Genomic DNA, 19,327 nt, shown 5'->3' with positions numbered 1-19,327 from the left:
TCTGAAAGGATCCTAGGAAAGAGATGCAACTTGTTGCGGGATTTGGCGGACACCCCTCCCCAGATTCCTCAGTGTTTCCTGGATCTCGAGGGTTTTAAAATGTTGACAGTTACAAGGTCAAAGCCATCTTTAGAGACTTTATTTTCTGCCTTTTAGTTAAGGAAGTAGTCACTATTTATGTAGTAAATATAAAGGATCACTTTCGCCTGTGTTTTTGAATTGAAATAATGAAATATTTGCTTTTCTAGCTAAGACTTCTCTCAAACTTGTGTGCTGAGGAGACTCAGATGTTGGCCTCAGCTCCTAGGCTGAACTCAGCAGATCGGCCCATGAAAACTTCTGTATTGAGACAAAGGAAAGGATCTATCAGAAAGCAACATCTATTATCCTGGGCGTGGCAGCAAGGAAGAGGACAGGTGGTGGAAATCCTGCAATCTGAAAAGCAGACTGAAAGGTATCAAAACCTTCCCGTTGTAATGGGGCATTTTATGATGGACTCATCCTAATTTTAAATAGAGGGTTGTTCAGAATTGTGGACAAGCTCACTGTTCTTAGGAAGGTATAATAAAGTGCATGTAACGAAGTGTGAACAGTATAGTGAAGATGAAGCAGCCGAATAGCACGTATTTGGGTCTTGCCCAAGATTTCTGGAGTTACAAATTGGAGCTACTGAAGTTTCTTAAAGTTTTGACCTATTTGAAGTGGAATTCTACTCAATATTCTGTTTACATTCACTTACAGGTGACAAAGAAGCTGAAGATGGGCGGTGGAGAGAGGTATAACATTCCAGCCCCTCAGTCTAGAAATGTTAGTAAGAACCAACAACAGCTTAGTAGACAGAAGACCAAGGATCAGAATTCCCAGATGAAGATTGTTCATAAGAAAAAGGAAAGAGGACACACTTACAATTCATCAGCAGCTGCATGGCAGGCCATGCAAAGTGGGGGGAAGAACAAAAATTTCCCAAATAATCAGAACTGGAACTCTAGCTTATCAAGTCCCACCTTACTTTTTAAGTCTCAAACGAATCAGAACTATGCTGGAGCCAAATTTAGTGAGCCGCCATCACCAAGTGTTCTTCCTAAACCACCAAGCCACTGGGTTCCTGTTTCCTTTAATCCTTCTGATAAAGAAATAATGACATTTCAACTTAAAACCTTACTTAAAGTACAGGTGTAAAATGAGCTAAAGTATTAATGTGTTTAAATTTAGTCATATTTAAGGATAATTGGCAATTGTCTCAGACCAAATTCACTAGGGAATTTAATCTGTAAAACTGCTAATTAATGTAGAAAATATAATCAGACTTAACTGTTTTGTGTGTTATGTGCACTGTGATGGTAGAATCAGTGCAACTTAAAAGAACTAAATTATTGATAATTGTACTTCATATCAATACTAAGTGTTCTCAATTGAGTCACCATTCAAGTGAAACCAGTCAAGTTTAGATTTGGGGAATGGTAAAGGAATCAACTTTTTCCATTGCCTGTTGGGGGAAAATAGTAATTTAAGATTATCATTCATGGATCAGCAGAGTGACTTGTTGAGATCTGGCAAATGTGATTATAAGCATCCAGTTAAGACATACAGGGGTTGAAAACTAGCTGAATTTGAAAGTTTAATGTCCTAAACCAGTAATATGCCAACAATCTGATGCACTGCCAAAAGAAAATGTGAATTTTTTTTTAGAGTATAGTTGTATTTTAGTGAACTGTATGGTGGTGAATGCGGAAAGGGCACTAGGGGCTATTTAGAATGAAACAGTATACCCCATTGTCCCTGTAACTGGCATGCAGTGGATAGGTGTCTGCCAACAATGCACCGAAACCATTTTATATAGAAATAGTATTCGGTGTTCACCGAGTAGCTTTCAGAATACATTTTAGTATTATGGCACTGCACAAGCTATTCTGACAGTATCTGGCTTCAAATCGTCCCTGCAAAGCTTGTTTAAAGTTGGGAGCTATATAATGTGAAAGTTTTACGTACCTAGGAAAGAGCCATGTAAATATATGTAATAAACTTGTAGCATATGTAAAGTTTTGTTGGCGTTTATCCTACAAAAATAGAATATTTTAGTATGAATTTGCTGAATGTAAGACATGGACTCTTTTTATACTATGGCCTAATTTTAAAGGTCCAAAAAAACCTTGTTTTTAAAGTCTGCCCTTGTGCTAAAGTGCCACTGTACGTATACTATAATTGATCTTGCTGTAAACTATATTTCAAAGTAAATCCTAGTGTAAGAAGTTTTATATAGCTGAAAAGGTTTTAAGCTGCTAAAACACTTCCTATTTTTGAGAGATGTGAAATGCAGTATGGGATTATTTTAATTTCTTAAGCCCAAAGATTAACTATTAAGGGGTTTCTCTTACCTTAAAAGATTAATTTTGGCTTTCAACAATTTGTGTAACCTGAGTATATGTGTACAATGCCAGGGGTTTTTTTTTTTTTGGTCAACAGGTGCAACCCAGGGGACCACTCATTGCAAAAGGTGCAATTTCTTGCCTAATACCATGATACCATGTTTTGCTTACCTTAAAGATAAGCGCTAATTATAACAGCCAACTCAATAGTAAATTAAAGGAAAGTGTGTGTGGGGGGGTCTATTTAGAATATGAGTGTAGGTGCCCTCTTTTCTCATTTGGCAGCTTTTTTGATACTTTTAAGCAGAATGGGTAAGTTGTATTTCTCCAAATTCAGGTGAGATAATATTGCCCATATCAAATAATGATAAAAGACAAGTTTATATAATAGTACTTAATGTACATACAGGAATTTGAAGCATGAAATTAAAAAATAAAATTGCTTTTTCCCGTGTCTTGTTTTTATTGTATAAAAAATTGTTACGACCATGTAATATTCTTAGAATGCACATAATTAATCCTACTGAAATAACAGTAGGACCGTTGGTTTTAAGAGGCAACCAATTTGCTAACTGATACAGACATTTGGATTAGCAGCTATACCATTAAAAAAGCAACTGTGGCTTCCTCCTTCCAGCAGGGCTAACAGTAAAAGGCCACAGAATATTACTTTGGAAATTTACATAAAGCTTCTGAATTCATCTCATACCAAACTGAGTAAAGCAGGTTTAATCGCCTGTCTCCCTCTTCTACATTTTAAGATGACTTCGGTAAACAGAAGAGTTCTTGTCAATTTGAGAAATTCTGCAAATTTTTTTTCTATAAACAATTTTCACAAGGGGACCTTGGAGGAGAAAAAAGACACAAGAACTAAACTGGCTTTCTAAAATATGTTCCAAATGATAGGATAACTCAAACTAGTTCAAGAAAAATCTTTTAATTTCTACACTAAGCAAGCAGTGAATCCCAGAGCCGGGTTGTATTTTGTCATGCAAACTGTCGGAAGAAATTGATTTGGCAGAAATAATGAGTCTTTTTTTCCTGTTCATTCCCAGTGTAATTTCTATTAACAGTGGCAAGAATTGCCCAGTTCTCTGCAGTACTGCACTGGAATCCCGCTCGATTCAACAATTTTCATCCCAAGCATCTTTATGTTAGGTTTTGATGTATACATGTAAATACAGTATATACTAGATTTCTGGTTTGGGACTGACTCCAGTGGTAAAAGTGTTCAGAGAATTAAGAGCACATTGGCTTTAACTACAAAAATTTTTAATAGCTACGGTTAACTTAAAAAGTTAATAATCGTATTATATCTTATACCTTAGAAAGGTACTAATAAAGTTATGGTTAGCGTACAGTAAGTATGGTTGACATGAATTTCTCAAATCGTACTTGTAAGAACCAAAAAGTTGTTAGAGCTCATCTACCCTGTAGCTGCAGTCAGCAATAGTATGAGCCTTGTCAGTGTTACAATTTAAACTTGTCATACCTTTTTGATGGCAGCATATATAGTACAATGGAATCTTGAGCCCATAACCTATCTTTACACTTCAGTTTTGGTAAATTCTCTTCATCCCAGAAGCACAAGGTGGAAAATAACTGAAGGAAAACACTAGTTTTCTAGTGTTTAATTGTCTCATAGGCAATTACTTCGTAAACCAAGTGGGATAGAGTACATCTCAAACCTCTTACATAAATGAGGAAAGCCTACTGAGCCACAAATCTGTCAGGCAGAACTAAACCTAAAAAAAAAAAAAATCCAAGTTTTTTTGGATCCTAGACCAGTTTATTTCATTATCTAGCATTCAGAGATGTGCTCTACAACAAACGACACAAAGAGGCCTTTTACTTCTTTACAAACTACTCTGTCAATTATCAACAAAATGAATTTACATGCCTTGCTTTGTACTCCAAATAAAAAAGGAATCCCCCATCTTTAACATAAGGGTGAAACAACTGTTAGGAATACATAGAAGCAACACAATAAACATAACTGACACTGCTGGAGGAAGGGACAAAGGGAAAACCCCCCCAAAAAAGATCCTTTTCCATAGCAGCTAGCTATGTCTTACAGATGTCAGTAGTTGAAGATGAAAAGGTTGCTGACTTCTTTCATCAGTGAGGACAATTCACTCCTGGGACTCCTAAAAGCTCTGATAGACCGCCTAGTTGAACACTTATTTTATTCCTGTCACAGCCTCCCCACTTCAAAATTATCTCAGGATTTTAAACAGGAATATGGTCAAAATGCAACACGAGATTGAAATTTGGAAAGCCAGGCTGGAAAGTGAGTCAACAGCTGTTGAGATCTTAGATTACATTTAACCCCTTTTCCATCCAAGAAAGTTACAAATACTTTTTGTAATTAAATAATTTTCATAAATCTATTAAATCTTCCCTCTAAGTGAACTCTAGATTCCATTATATTAATTGTATTGTTATAAAATTTCCCCATTTGTAAAAAAGAAAAAAAAAGATGAACCAAATGAAAAACCTTGGACACTTATCTAGTATCTGCCACTTACTTGCTGTGTGATCTCGGGCAAGTTTGAAAAATTAAAACGGGTAAAAATACCTCCGTTTCATATCTCCCTTAGGTATATTCTGCTATATTTTCAAAATCTTTATAAATTAAAGGCTTAAACACTTCTGTATTTTTAGATGAGTAACTTTACATGAAGTTTTAAATGTGGCAGAAATAAAGACAAAAACCAAATATGCAAGTGATGAAATCAATGTATAGATAAACTTCATATCCTAATAAGGAACTAAGGAATCCAAAACATTTTGTGATACTATAAAAGTTATTTATTCACTATACACAGAACATGTCCCCTATAAAATGTACATGTAAATCGCTAGAAAGTATATTTGGTGAACATTTTCTCAATTACAGAACATACTAAATCAGTTGGGAATAACAGCTATCTGCCTCAAAATAATCTAATTATAGCACCCAGAGTCTCCTTTACATCTGATGCAAAGTTAAATATTTTGGGGGATTGTTTCCTAACGTGTTTGAGGAGGCAGAGTTAACAATTATATATATAACTCTAGTATATTACAGTCACTGCACAATAAATCAGTTTATTACAGATTAAAACATCATTTTTTCATTATTTGTATTAATGGGATGAAAACAAATACTGGATACTTTTAAATGGCAAATAACCACAAAATTACTTATATTTGATAGTATATTGGGTTTTATAATTACATAGGATATAAATGGTGTAAAATAGTTATAATACACCTCAAACAAAACAGTGAGGCCACACTGTAATGATTCACTAGATTGTGCTCAGTAGACATTGAATAAGTGAATTTTATCTATTTTTCTCCCCAATTACCCAGTACAATTTTTGCCCACAGTAAGGGCTCAGTAAATGTTTGCTGAATATACTGACTAGGAAAGAGGTGAGAAGAGATGGACCCTCTTAGCTGGATGTCAAGTATAATTGGAATTTATGTGGGAGAGTGTTTAAGGAAGATGTAAACCGCATGTGGCATACAAGTAAGGAAACTCAGATGCCAACAAAGCAAACCATTAAGCAGAAAACACTGGCACTGGAATAAACAAAGGCAAGATTTGCCAATAGCAAAAACAGAACTGACTTTAAGAGATAAGCAAGTTTATATTGGACCATACCTTTTCTCACCCAATTCAGTTTGAGACAGACCAATAGAGGCACTGTAAGAGACTATGGCTGTCTTCCTTGATATTCAAACATCCTAAGTTTCCAATTTAACATGGACCTGTTACCCATGAATCAATATAAACCTATTCAGATTTAGGGATTAGTTTCCACAAGTACAAAGTTGAATTTCCTTTTATTTGTCCTAAAAGGCTTACTTTCAAACTTGAAGGGACTTCAATTATTCCATGTAGTTTCGAAAACATTCTTTTATCTTTTCAGACCAGAGTCAAAATATTCGTACAGTATTCATACTGCAGCACCTTCCACCCACCCTTTGGTCGCTTGAACTGCCCTTCTTTGGTTCTTTTTCCGCTTTCTCAGATCTTTCTTGAAGTGTAGTAAGCAGAACTGTACTGGGTATTCCAGCTGCAGTTTGGTCTTAAATAAAAGAAGGATGTTTGTCAGTTTGGTTTTCTTTATTCTTCTCTGTGGTATACAGGATTTTGTTAGTTGAACTGGATGTAGCAGCTTACAGGGCCAAATTTTCAAGAGAATAGTATAATAGTTCCCAGGTCTTTTCCCTGGGTTGTAACTTAACAGCTCATACTCTATGTAGCACCTTTCCTTTCTCACTGAAGCATTATCTGTCATTATTCTTCTTGCTTACTTGGCTTCAAAAAAAAAAAAATATGCAGAGATCTTAAGCAAAAAGAGAGGTGAAGTGTCAGCTCTCACTTGAGTCTTGATATGTTCTACTCCAATACTGAGCCGTGCCAGACACACAGTAGATACTCAATAATTATGGAACTCAACTATGTAACCCAACATTAAAGCCCTGTATAAGGATCCTTAAGTATCAGTAGGATCCTATCTATCATGGGTTCAACTATAAAATAGTCCCTTTGAAGCTATGTTATTTAGGTATGTCACTTTAGAAATAACATATAAGGTTCTCAAGAAAATAGCATGAGTCTAAAAATAAGTGACACAAGTAAAAAATAAAAATGAAACCACTACTTCTAATTCTATACAGACAGAAAAATTAAACGGGCTATTTCCCCAATCTACTCTAATTACAGTCCATTTAAAAAAAAAAAAACATCTAAGGATCCGGCTGAGCTCAAATCCTGGATCTGCCTTTTACTGCTTTTTCTTTGTGCCTCCATTTCCTTATCATCTGTTACACGAGAAAATAAAAGTATCTTTCTCATAGGGTCTCGTGATGAGTAAATGAGTTAACACATAAAGCTCTTAGAACAGTGTCTGGCACATCATAAATACTCAATAAATATCAGCTATACTTGCCATTATAAAGCAGCTTGAACTCAAACCACAAAACACCTAAACCAGTTCCCCACAGTGATTATCACTTAATATTAAGTGCTCACGAACATTCAATGCAAAAATATTTTAAATCACGCCATAAACATAAGGCCCAATCCATCTTGTTTAGGATGGGGAAGAGTAGAATTATTGGTCCATCTAATAATGAAAATATAAACTTAAAATTAGCTAACTCAAATTTCATTTTAATGCGTATCTTAACACTACCAATAACCTCTAAGTTATTTAACCCAAGGGGTTTAATAAGCAATAATGAAACAACTCTGACATTACATAAGGAATTTTTAAGTACTACGTAAAAGATGTACCTTCCTGGCAGGTTCTATCATTTCCAAAGTAAAACCTGTGCCTAGTGCAACACTGATTTAAAATATTCCTAAATCCGTTGTTATTGTATAATCTCATTCAAAACTATAATAATTCCAGTTAATCATTATTTCCTTCATTTTGTTTTTATTATAGCATGTTTGCTTAATTTACAGCAAGCAGAAAATAAGCTGGGTCTTGTTTTGATCCAAACATTGATGTTTTAAAGGTTGTACACAATATTTGTTAAAAAGAACATATAAAAATACCTTTTTAGAAGCTTCTATAAGAAAGAAAATACAAAGTTTAACCCCACAACTTTCCTCTTTGCTAGAACTGCAAACTACTGCTACAGTTTTAAATAGACTTTTTGTTGTTTAAACTATACATCCAGGAAAATCTAAAAAAATTAAAGAAACGTGCATATAAATGATTGCATAGCAGAACATGAACATTAACTGCAAACAGTAAAGAAATGAAAGTTAGAAATACTATCAAATATACAAAGGTTCTAGAATCAATCCTTTAAACACATTCCACAAACAGTATTTAAAAACCACCTTTTGTTCTTTACAGGCAAGGCCTAGATTACTAAAACCAAAATTGAAAAAAGTAATCCTCTAAAAGGAATGGTTTCCCTAAAATATTTCTTACTTATTATGCCTGTAAGCAAGCAATCTAAAAATTTTAAGGATGCCAGCTTTTATTCTGAAATGAGATTGGACACATCAAGTCACTTTTTATTGCCCCCAAATGGTCTCGCAGAGAGATGTTAGAAATTATAAAGAGTTAGGGTATTATTTTCATCAGGTACTACATGGATAATCAGTCAAAACCTCAAGAGATGTGACTTCCTTAAAATTAGTTTTTTCCAGAATTATTTAAAATCTCATGGCACCACAGAATCACGTAGAATGGGAGTGTTGTCTGTTTACTTGCCTCACATTAAATAAACTGAGGCGTGAAGAACAAGCCTCCTTCATAAAGATATGGGCAAATTTTGATACAAATGCACACACCAAGTGCTTTAAGTATCAAAATTCAGTCCTTTTACACTATGCGCACACAGAAACAAAACCTACTTTGAAAACACTTTACTTGCTTTTAACAGCAGTGAGAATACGAAGCAATATTATGGTCAACAATGCTCCTTAAAGTTTAGAGTAACTGCGTAAGAGCATTCTTTTCCCCTTAAAATTATTTCTGCCATCATCAACCTGCCCAAATTTTAAGGTGGGTTTTTCCGATGTTTGTATGGTTCCAAATCTTCACAGAAACCAGAAAAGTGAAGGCTCCGTGTTTCAATCAAAAACGTCATCTCCCTGAAAATGCTACTTAACCCAGTTGGCGTCATTCCCCGAGACAGTGGGGTTAACAAAGAACTTATTCCACACTGTGCCATAAATTATCATCGTGGGTCTCGACACCTTGACAAGACAAAAAGGTCCACCCTGAACCTAAATGTGTCTAGTCGGGTCAGTGTTGTACGGTGGCTACAACTTCACTTTTGTATCATTCTACCTGATTAGCAAGCTACATTTCTAGGTTAACAGTTCTACCAAATATGGATATGAAAGTTTATTTTTAATAAGACAATGTTGCAAATTATGGTCAACCAACATCTTTTCACCAATACCTCAAGCATTAAAAAATGAGAATCTTTACAAAAATATACAGAGACACCACAAATTGGTAGCTGCCCATAACATTAAACAAACTGGACTCTTAAGAGTGGCTTCTCAACAGCATATCATTTTAATAATAACCATTGCCTGGTACAGGGAAAACTGACAAGTGTTTTTTTAAGCATCATTGCAACATTGTATTCCTGATAATTTAAGTAAACCAAACTATGAGTAAATGAATGATACATGCCTAAAAATATCATGGTTTATACTATCAGTGGCCACTGGACTTAGGACTAGTCCAAGACCTTGATCTAGACTTTGACCTAGACCTAGACTGTGATCTTGACTGAGATTTGGATCTAGGTGGTTCTTTTTTCCTTGATTCCTTTTCATATCTTGAGCCAGACTTATAATGTGTTTTGGAATCTGTTTTAGAGGTGCCTCTAGTTTTGGTGTGAGATGCAGACCTAGAACGTGATTTAGCCTTCATTTCTTTCTTGGGCTGGGACTTGGACCGTGATCTTGAATTGGATTTAGATCTTGAAAAAGATCGATTTCGGTGTTTGAATCTTTCAAAACAGAGGAGAGATACAATTAGAGTAAAAATTAGATTCTATATTAATCAAATTTGTTATTTTTAGAGCAAAAGTTCACTCTGAAATTGATAAATGTATAGTCTTTTTCAAAGCAAAGTTATTTACCTATCATTGTCGGAATGGCTTCTGCTACGCCGTGGTCTTCCAGTCGGTCTACTGCTAAAAAGTACATCAGAAAAAGCAAACAGTGACACATGTCTATTTACAGGTTTCTAATTTAAAAAATGAACCATAAAACTTTTAAAATAAAGCACTAAAAATATTTTTAGTCTCAATGAAGCATACAATATACATAATTAAAAGTATACAAGAAGATTTTAAAAAATTAAAAGGACAACAAACTAAATCTTTTCTGTGGTACACATCACTTACTTTCTAGGGCTATAAGATCTTCTATAGTTGTAATCAAAGGAACGACTTCTTGATCTCCTTCTTTCATAACTTCGGCTTCTAGAACGTCTATATCTGTCATAGTCATCATAGCGTGAAGAACTATACACATTCCTCCCTTCCTTGGCTTTCATCTGATTTGGAGCTATGAAATACATAGAACAGAAATATTTACAAACATTAAAAACGTAGTATTTAAGCCTCCAAATTATAGGAAAAATTCCTGCATCTCCTTCCTTTATGTTTCCAAATCTGTGGCTACTTGTGAATGTTAATCTTGGAAAAGGTATTTACTTTCAAGCAAGTCTATCAGAAGACTGTTTTATGTTAAAAATGATACCCTCAAATATCTCCCCAACTATTTTGTTTTTTCAAAGACCTCTCACATCTAGTTTGTTGTCCAAAAATATGTCAACTACTTGGACATTAGGAAAATATACCATGAAAGTATTTTTAAAATTCCAAATTAAAATACAAATGACTTTTGAACCATATGCTAATTTGGAATTATCCTACCATGGTTTCCATTCAGTAGGAACAAAATTAACAATGACAAAATACTTAATGGTGGCCTACGAATGATAGTGTCAAAACGCAATAATATATAGTTATACAGTTCTGAGAAACCGTGACAAAGAAAAGCAGAAGAAAACTAACACCTGTCGAATGCCTTAGACATACCCACACCCCGGACAGTCCTCAATCCTTATGTTATCTCATTCAATCCTATGAAGCAGATACTTTATGCATATGTGTATGAATGTATAAATAACACTGACTACCCAGGAACCTATCATTCAACCCAAGAACTAGAGAATCACCAACAGCTTGTGTCTACCTAAGTACTCCCTCTCTCTTTAGCAGCTTTTTTTTTTTTCCAGCAGTTATTTTAATCTCTATCTTTTAATATCTTGCCTAAGGAAACGTAACAGTTGAGCCAGAATTCAAACCCAGGTGTATCTGACCCCAAAGCCTGTACTTATGCCTCATTAGCATGCAGCCAACACCTGGTGTATGCCTGCATATTAATAAAAACCAAGTACTAATAGAAAATCTTTCCTAAATTTAATCTATAGTCTTTCCCAGTCTATCTGTTCATTTCTACAGCCAGGCACCTACATAATTACCCAATTACACCTTGATGATCTTTATGCAGAAGGGAAATGGCTCAAGAGAACCAAAACTTTCCAAAGTTTATTCTTTTCAATTCCACTCTTAGTATATTAAACATGCCACAGCTGACAGTACTGATCTACCTTCTTTAAGAGTCCAAACATATCTCAGGCATTCTGATCGGTGCATTCTAAGTCTTCTGTCTACCCTGAAATTCTGCAAAGTATTCAAGATACTCTATCTTCCCAAAAAACTCTTTCTGGGTTTTGAACAGAGAGACATATTGCACAATACTTCCAAGAAGCACTCTCAGAACAATGTGTATAAATATGATGTATTTCTGCGTGCCACAACTATTGAAGCCGGTGTGCCCAGAGCCCGTGCTCCGCAAGAGAGAAGCCACTGCAATGAGAAACCCACGCACTGCAACAAAGAGTAGCCCCTGCTCACCGCAACTAGAGCAAGCCCACGCGCAGCAACAAAGACCCAAAGCAGCCAAAAATAAATAAATCGGCTAAAAAAATAAAATTAAAAAAATCTGTATTTATGTCAAACCTAACCTCCCAATTCATCCCACCCTCCACCCTTTCCCCTCTTGTGTCCACACGTCCATTCTCTACGTTTGCATCTCTATTCCTGCCCTGCAAACAGGTTCATCTGTACGATTTTTCTAGGTTCCACATATATGTGTTTCTCTTTCTGACTTACTTTACTCTGTATGACAGACTCTAGGTCCATCCACATCTCTAGTGGGAACCTGTGGTATAGCACAGGTAGCTCAGCTCAATGCTCTGTGATGACCTAGATGGGTAGGATGGGGGTGGGGGTGGTGGGGGAGGCCCAAGAGGGAGGAGATAGATGCATACACATAGCTGATTCTGTTTCAGCAGAAACCAACACACCTTTGTAAAGCAATTATAATCCAAGTAAAAAAAATATATATATATACAGAAAAAAAAGAAATGATGCATTTTACATATAGGCATAAAGGTACTTACTCTTTCGATCCCCCTGTGCAAACTGTATTTCAATTTGGCGTCCACAAATCCATTTTCTGTCCAAATTATGTAAAGCATCTTCTGCATCACGAACATCCTCAAATGTGCTAAATGTTAAGGGGCTTGGGAAGTTTTGCAAACTTTGATAATGAATGAAAGTTCAGTTGGTAAGTCTGGAACAATTCACAATCTCTCGATATTATTCTAGAAAATCAACCAGACCCCACTAACTGGTTGGTTGATTCAGCTATAAACACTTTATAGAGTATTAAAGCACTTGTGACTCTGTAAGGCATGAGTTTGAAAACACTTATGAATACATATTATGAAGTTATTACTGAAATAAGGCCTGTTACAGCTGAACTACCAAGTAATCCCATCAGAAGATTTTCCTGCGTTTTAAGAATTTTACAAAACAAGACAAAAAAGAAAAACAAATGTCAATTTTATTTTGTATGCTAAAACAAAAATTTCTTAAAATAAAACCAAAACTGTTTTTCTATTTTTGTTTCAAATGAAAAAAAGAAAATGCCAATAGTTCTTGTGTAAGCAAGCGGAATATACCTTACAAGAAATGTAAGCATCAACCTCAAATTAATCTTCCTATTTTTCTCAGACATATCTAACATTATTATTTCACTTAGCTGTCTTCCTTATTACACCTTACTGGGAAGACTGGTACACCAGCCACTTGTAGATATCAAGAGAGTGTCAAGCAATACTTAAGACATATTATATCCATGCACAGACCATAAAAGCATGCTGCCAAGAAATAACAGACCATTTCTAAAGATTCCTGGACTGGAAAGCCCTAACCATGACACCGAACATAAAGCTTCCCGTAGAGAAGTGCGTTTGGGACTGGTTTTCAATTTGAGAAATTTCAAGATAGTATTTATAAGCCTAAAGCAGGAACCGCTGGTACCCATTTTTGATCTGAGAGGCTGTTGCCTTGTTCTCCCTAAACAAAGTTATTCTGACCAAATTTAGTTCCTTTCCTAAAACCACCATTCTAATAGAAGCCAAGCACATATTCAGAGCAGTGTTCAATATAAAAGCTTCTGAAGGGGAGCTAGGCTAGGTTTGGCTGTGGATTTTCATTCTGTACTAAAATTCACTATTCTAACTTGTCCATTTCTATTTCTTAAATTTGAGAGAAGTGCAGATCTTGAGTGCTGATTAAAAAAATCCCTGAAGCGATATACTCTCTTCAAGACTGATATTAATATTCTTTTACTCCACAGACTAAAAGGTCTGCCTCACTAGATTTCCTGTTTTTTGTTCTGGAAGGACTTAAACACCACAACAGGGTCCCAGTTCTCTCTCTCTGAGGCTATTATGTGTAGTGAACGAGAGCTTTTCTCAAGTCCTATATCACGAAGTTTTCATCATGAAAAGGCAAAGGTTGACAGGGAGCTTAGAACCTTGAACACTATAATCAACCACCCCTCCAGGTTAATGCAGTTGGGCTCTAAAATAACTGAAAAGAACAAGTTCATTTAAAGGGTATACTACTTTGATACTTTGAGAGACAGAATAACTTCTTAAAGGATTCAGACCAAGAAGTATAAAAATTATTTATGAGAGCCTATCATCCTCTGGGGCTACCCTCAAAAACAGAATTCGGGGTTGGATGAACCATGGCAAGGTTCTACCAGACCTGTTAAGAGAAAGCTAGCTGGGAATGGGGTCAGATAGAAAAGAGGACCACAGCAGGGACAGTCAAATATCATTCTGATGCCAGTTACGGAGAAATCTGTACTCAGGGTCTTTGCAAAATCCTGATACCTATTTCTTTTTAACTACTTGAAGACCACAGACAGACTTTGTGTATAAAAATAGCTATAATTCACCTTGAGACTCCTTTGGTTAACTCTTTCCTGGCTCAAGTATCATATACTCTTCAAACTGCTGATCCTGGTTCCCAGGCCACCCCCAAACCAGGTAAAATCAGGCCAACACATTGTAAGCCAGAATGTACCGTTACTTTTTTTTTTTTTTTAACCAAGCCAGATATACCTCTTATCCTCTCTGTAACAGAGCTTTGCAACCAATTCCCACAACTGTCCTTGATCACTGGGCCTGCAGGAGTAGCAGCTTTTGGCATTTCGCCTAAGTCTCATTAGAACTCTGCTAAGTTTCAAGAGATCCACTGAATTTAAGCAGTAAGAATTTTTCCTAGCCTGAAGTCCACAGCCCAAACCTTTGTTGCCACAAGGAGATGATCTCACTGAAGGAAGTAATGTCACCTGAAACTCTGGGCCAAGGAACAATTTCCCATAGATCCTGATTACGTACCCATACCACAGATAAGGCCTTCTGCAACCCATTCTGGGCCAACTGATCACATGTGCTAAAGCAGTCAGGGCCAGCAGGTTTCACAGAGCTAAGTTTCAGATGTTAGGAGTATGTGCGTGCCCCTAGCAGCCCTTTTAAAAAATCTATAAACAGACAGTATCTCTAGTGGAGCTGACCTTAGAAAACCACCAGAGCCGTTTCTAAGTAGTCCCCAGTGCACGCACCTGTGTGCCCTCTAAGCATGGCTCTATGGAGTCAGCCTGACTCCAGAACTTCATGCTACTCCAAAGAGCACTGCCTGCTACGCTATGGCACCGGACCACTTGGTCCAAAACAGAAATATGCTGAGTTTAAGCTTAACAACATTACATCCTGGTACACTTTAACTTCACAAGCTAAGAGAGAGTGCATTTATACAAGACCACATCACAACATCAAAGGCCCATGTAAATCAAGTTACAGGTTTTGTCACTAGACCAAACCAGAATAATTTTGAAAATTAACTGCTTACAAAACATGAGGAGAAAAAAAAAAAAAAGGAAAATAGTTATTCTGTAGGATACATCAGGTATGACTCCTTTAATCTTGGCCATCATTCAACTTCATCTTGACCTTTAACTCTTTAAGTGCTTGTCAGAAGGACTTGTCATGAGATGCTTGGCCAAATATGACAGATGGCTTTATCTTTAACTTTGAAAAACAACCTTTTCCCCCTTTTGTAGATAAAGCGAGGCTTTGTCTCCCATTAGGCTTGTCCTTCTTCCAGCTTTTCTTTATATTTTCTTTTCCCAAACTCTCCCTTCTCTTCAAGCCTGATCCTTAAGAGGTCTTTGGCTTGTCTACTTGCCTTAAGTGTTGAACTCTACTCTAAAGGTTCTTTCATGCTTTCTCTTTGGGGTCGCCATAACTGTACAGCTTTACATTCTCTGAGGTAACAACAGAGGACAGCAAATTAGGGGACAATATTAAAGAAGTTTACCTCATTGTTATACAATTTGTTTTTGATCAAGTGATTCAAGTTAACAAACAAGAATACCAAACTTTAATTGCTAAGCACAAGAACATATTAACTTTTGAGTTACATTAAAGGTGGTAGCAACCAGAGTGTATTCAGATTTTAATCACATAATCACTGATTTGAGTTTCAGCAGCATGAATGGGAATTTAAATATTTTACTGTTTTTGGATCAACTTTAAGAAATAGTAAGAGCAATGTGTGAGTCAGAATTAACTTAGAAAAAATTGAAGACAAAACATTTATTAGAAAACAAAAAAAACAACTACTTTTTAGATGTTACCTCTTACAAAAACTTGAATTTCAAACTTCAACACCCCTCACTAATCAGCCATCTGAAGAAAGGATATTGAACATATGCAAATCCTCTTGGACGGCGAGTGTAGAAATCAAGTGGAACATACACATCAACTATAGGACCATAACGACCGAATTCGCGTCGTAAATCTTCAGACCTAAAACATCATAAAAAGATGCCAAATTTTTAAGTCCACTCCTTTAAAAGTTTCTTTGTAAGAAATAGGTTTCTTTCTGTAATATCTCAATTAATGAAAGAGACTGTGCTATGTTCCTGGGTGACCTGAAACAAACAAGCTTTCTAAATCTCAACATCAAGAGCCAACGGTAAGAATATACAACGTCTTTTTGAAAAAGAAAAGCCAGAATGCAAGATTCTGAAAGATAATAACGCAGTTTATAATAAAACCTTAACAACAGGAAAACAGACATTTAAGGAAACTTGACTACAACTTATCTCTATTGCTTTTATCCACAGCCTTCATTTTTCATAAATAGTATAGTAGCATTAAGTTGTACTTAACTACTGCTATGTTTTTTTTAAACAGTATCAAAGCAACTCTAGTATTCTGAAAAATACAAAGCACTTATTTTACCTCCAAATTTTAGCGACAGGGTTACACACTTAATGGTAGATACGGTTTGAAAAATAAAAGTCACAAATATATATAATTCCTCAATAAATGTCAATATGACATAAAGGGGAATGTTTCCTAGACCCTAGAGTAATTACTATTGCTTACTTGCCCTACTTAAAGACAGAAAAATATAAATCATACAAGGCTACCTAAATTTTTTTTGATTTCTGTGTGTGTAGAGTGATTATTTGTTAAACAGTAAATCTCATCTTATGATAAGATCTTTTCAAAAAAGTCTGACGGCAACTCCAAGCAATTAAGGGAATTGGCGAGAACAAAGGGACGGTCCAGGTTAATCCAATTTAGCTATCAACGTCCTAATGGTAGAGGCTTCCTAAACCTCCGTTTTCAAAGGGTGGCCAGTATTTCCCGGAAATGGGAAGAACTAGTTCGTACCATTTAAGTGGAAGAATTTTATATCTTTAATCTCAACATTCCCTTTATCCAAACATCTACAACACCAAAAAAAAAAAAATCGCAAATAAAACACAACAAAAAGGGTAGCAAATGCTTCGCCACACTCCCCTCCCCCGATCCGTTATTTTACTGCAGAGCAGTTTTTCTTTTTTAACTAGAAAAAAAAAAAATTCTGGGCCAAGGGGGCGTGCACCCCAAAGAACGTGAACTTCAAATCAATGGGGGGAGCTGATGTTCGGTGGAGGCAGAGGCTGAACGCCCGGAGAGGAAGCGGGAAGGAAGGGGCCCCCATCTGCGGAGGGGGAGGGGACCGAAACGCCGCCACGCGGCCCGCTCTCCCGCGGCTGCCCGGGAGGACCAGCGGCGCCGCCCTCGCTCCCACGCGGCGGTTATGCCGGCTGCGCGGCCTAGTTCGGGCCAGAAAGCCGGCGCGGGACCCGCCATCTTCACCCCTTCCCCTCCCCCGGCGCAGGCCCAGCGCGCCGCCGCCGCCACACCGGTCCTCTCAGAGCGCCCGCGGCCTCCCCTCTTGGGCCCGGAGTGCCCCCCCTGTACATACCTGGTATCGTCCGCCACGTTTCTTACGAAGAGAGACGTGTTGGGGGGACGCAGGTACCGGGACATGACGGCGGCGAGGGTCTCAGCAAGGACACTAACGGACTCGGCAAACCGTCCGCAGCTCCGGCGCCAGATCCTCGAGACACACAGCCAGAGAGCTCCGCTACAGCAACCGCCTCTTCTCGCGAGAGTTCACTCCCGCCTCCCCCCACCTCCTACCTGAGTGCAACGCCGGGACCTGCAATGGTTCTTTCCCGCGAGATCACGCGGCGTGCGCCTGCGCATGCGGGCGGCGGGAGTACGTGCTGCAGCCTAGATCTCATTCATTGGCTTGTTGAGCTGCCTCCCCTTCTTCCGCTAGCCCGCTCTTTCTTTCTTAAGTGCTTTATTTTGCCGCTCTTTTCTCCCGTGCACCGCGTTCTCCCCTCCTGACCGCCCCCCCGCAAGTCAGGAAGCAGATGTTTTAACCTGTACACCACACTGTACAGTTTTTACAAACTATACTGAGTTTTAAATATTATAATCCGGAGGGACAGGCTTTCCCCTGTCTGGTCCATGTTATAACCTGGCTTTTATCAGATCTCACATCGGCAAGAGAAGAATTTACGGCCTCTCGTGTTAGTGTGAAAGGGAAGGAGGTGTGTGTCCTTGCAGAGATAGGCCTGCCTCCCCAGTGCTTTCTGCACGCGGTGGACTCACTCCCTGAGCGCCTTTGCCCAGGTCGCCCCTCGCGTACACCCTTCTTGGTTGTTTCCTTCACCCATCCACGGGGTTTTCCCCCCATTAAAGGCTGTTCCCTACCAAAATGGGACGCAAACCTCACATCTTAGTCTCCATTGTCATCTACACTGTCTTTGTTGCTAACGGCTTCCTGAGTGTGCATTGTTCATGTATTGCAGTGTTTCTCCATCTATTAGAATGCTTCTGGCATGTAGCACATTGCCAAGCAGATGGCAGGGACTCAAGAACTGTTTAAATTAACTTTTATTTTACAAAACGACAAAAAAGCATTATTTTTGCATCAATCCGCATCCATAGGAATTAAGTGATTTGATAACCTGTTGTGCTCTTTAGGAGAGACATTGTTTTTCTACGTTTATATTTTCCAAGATGCTTTGGACACTTGGTTTATTAAAACATTTATTGATTACCTATTATGTGTCAGACATTACGTTAGATGCTGTAAATTCAGTGGTGAAAAACATGGAGCTTATGTTTCCGTAGGAAACAAGCTGGTCAACAAGTAATTGCAGATCTGTGATATGAAAGAGACAGTAATGTGACAGTTTAAAAAAAAAAACAACTTTTGTTTTAAAACAAAGAGTTGCTGAACAAGTGTTTCCTTACTCCCCTCTCCCAAATTAATTTAAGCACTTTTTAGTGGCTAGAAAACAAGACTCCTGTAAATTACCCTGAGTAATGAGGAAATGAATACAGTTTGGTGGTACTCCACCCAACTTTAATATGGATAAATGTTTAGAGCAGAGTCTGATGCATAGCGAGTGCCCTATAAATGTTAATCGGACTGGCTACATAATTTGTGGGGCTCAGTGCAAAATGAAAACGTTCAAAAATTAAGATGACAATAGCAGAGCACTAAGCCAAGTGTAGGGTTGTTCCGAGAGTGGGGTCCCGTGCAACTACACAGGTGGCACGGCCATTAAAGCCTGCCCAGAATGTTAGCAATTATTATTATTACTCATAATGCCTTGAGAAATAATA

The 19,327-nt window shown here is 37.4% G+C and overlaps 2 protein-coding genes across 8 annotated transcripts; one reads left to right on the top strand and one right to left on the bottom strand.

Annotated features, from left to right (window-relative positions):
- The first annotated feature begins 341 nt into the window (after nucleotides 1-341).
- PNRC2 (proline rich nuclear receptor coactivator 2) lies at nucleotides 342-2,820 on the top strand. The gene is made up of 2 exons (XM_022552162.3): nucleotides 342-454; nucleotides 742-2,820. The coding sequence occupies exon 2, from the start codon at nucleotides 760-762 to the stop codon at nucleotides 1,177-1,179; it is 420 nt and encodes a 139-aa protein (XP_022407870.1). The 5' UTR covers nucleotides 342-454; nucleotides 742-759; the 3' UTR covers nucleotides 1,180-2,820.
- SRSF10 (serine and arginine rich splicing factor 10) lies at nucleotides 2,632-17,811 on the bottom strand. Of its 7 annotated transcripts, none has more exons than XM_022552156.2 (7): nucleotides 17,607-17,811; nucleotides 16,046-16,150; nucleotides 12,383-12,486; nucleotides 10,254-10,416; nucleotides 9,987-10,040; nucleotides 9,753-9,854; nucleotides 2,632-6,445 (listed from the first exon to the last, which is right to left on the bottom strand). In XM_022552156.2, the coding sequence occupies exons 1-7, from the start codon at nucleotides 17,669-17,671 to the stop codon at nucleotides 6,385-6,387; spliced, it is 654 nt and encodes a 217-aa protein (XP_022407864.1). In that variant the 5' UTR covers nucleotides 17,672-17,811; the 3' UTR covers nucleotides 2,632-6,384. The 7 variants fall into 7 exon arrangements, with proteins under 7 accessions (XP_022407864.1, XP_022407866.1, XP_022407865.1 ...); XM_089899128.1 differs by lacking the exon at nucleotides 2,632-6,445 and adding an exon at nucleotides 6,452-7,489; XM_022552158.2 differs by lacking the exon at nucleotides 9,753-9,854 and having other exon boundaries at nucleotides 9,987-10,037.
- Between the last annotated feature and the right edge of the window lie 1,516 nt (nucleotides 17,812-19,327).

The sequence above is a fragment of the Delphinapterus leucas genome, chromosome 1, assembly GCF_059928025.1.
Source record: "Delphinapterus leucas isolate spDelLeu-1000000601 "Yukka" chromosome 1, BTC_Dleu_Yukka2, whole genome shotgun sequence".
Taxonomy (NCBI): Eukaryota; Metazoa; Chordata; class Mammalia; order Artiodactyla; family Monodontidae; genus Delphinapterus; species Delphinapterus leucas.
The sequence above is the reverse complement of the archived record's forward strand: the minus strand, read 5'-3'. Positions and strand labels throughout refer to the sequence as shown.

Bases quoted from the DNA above. Each gene is read 5' to 3' on its own strand.
- PNRC2 (XM_022552162.3), top strand. From the start codon at position 760: ATGGGCGGTGGAGAGAGGTATAACATTCCAGCCCCTCAGTCTAGAAAT.
- SRSF10 (XM_022552154.2), bottom strand. From the start codon at position 17,671: ATGTCCCGGTACCTGCGTCCCCCCAACACGTCTCTCTTCGTAAGAAAC. The intron at 12,487-16,045 runs ATATCCTTTCTT...AACATTTAGCAC, and splicing joins AGAGGATTTGCATATGTTCA to ATTTGAGGATGTTCGTGATG. The intron at 10,041-10,253 runs GTAAGTGATGTG...TGTACTTTTTAG, and splicing joins AGATCTTATAGCCCTAGAAA to CAGTAGACCGACTGGAAGAC.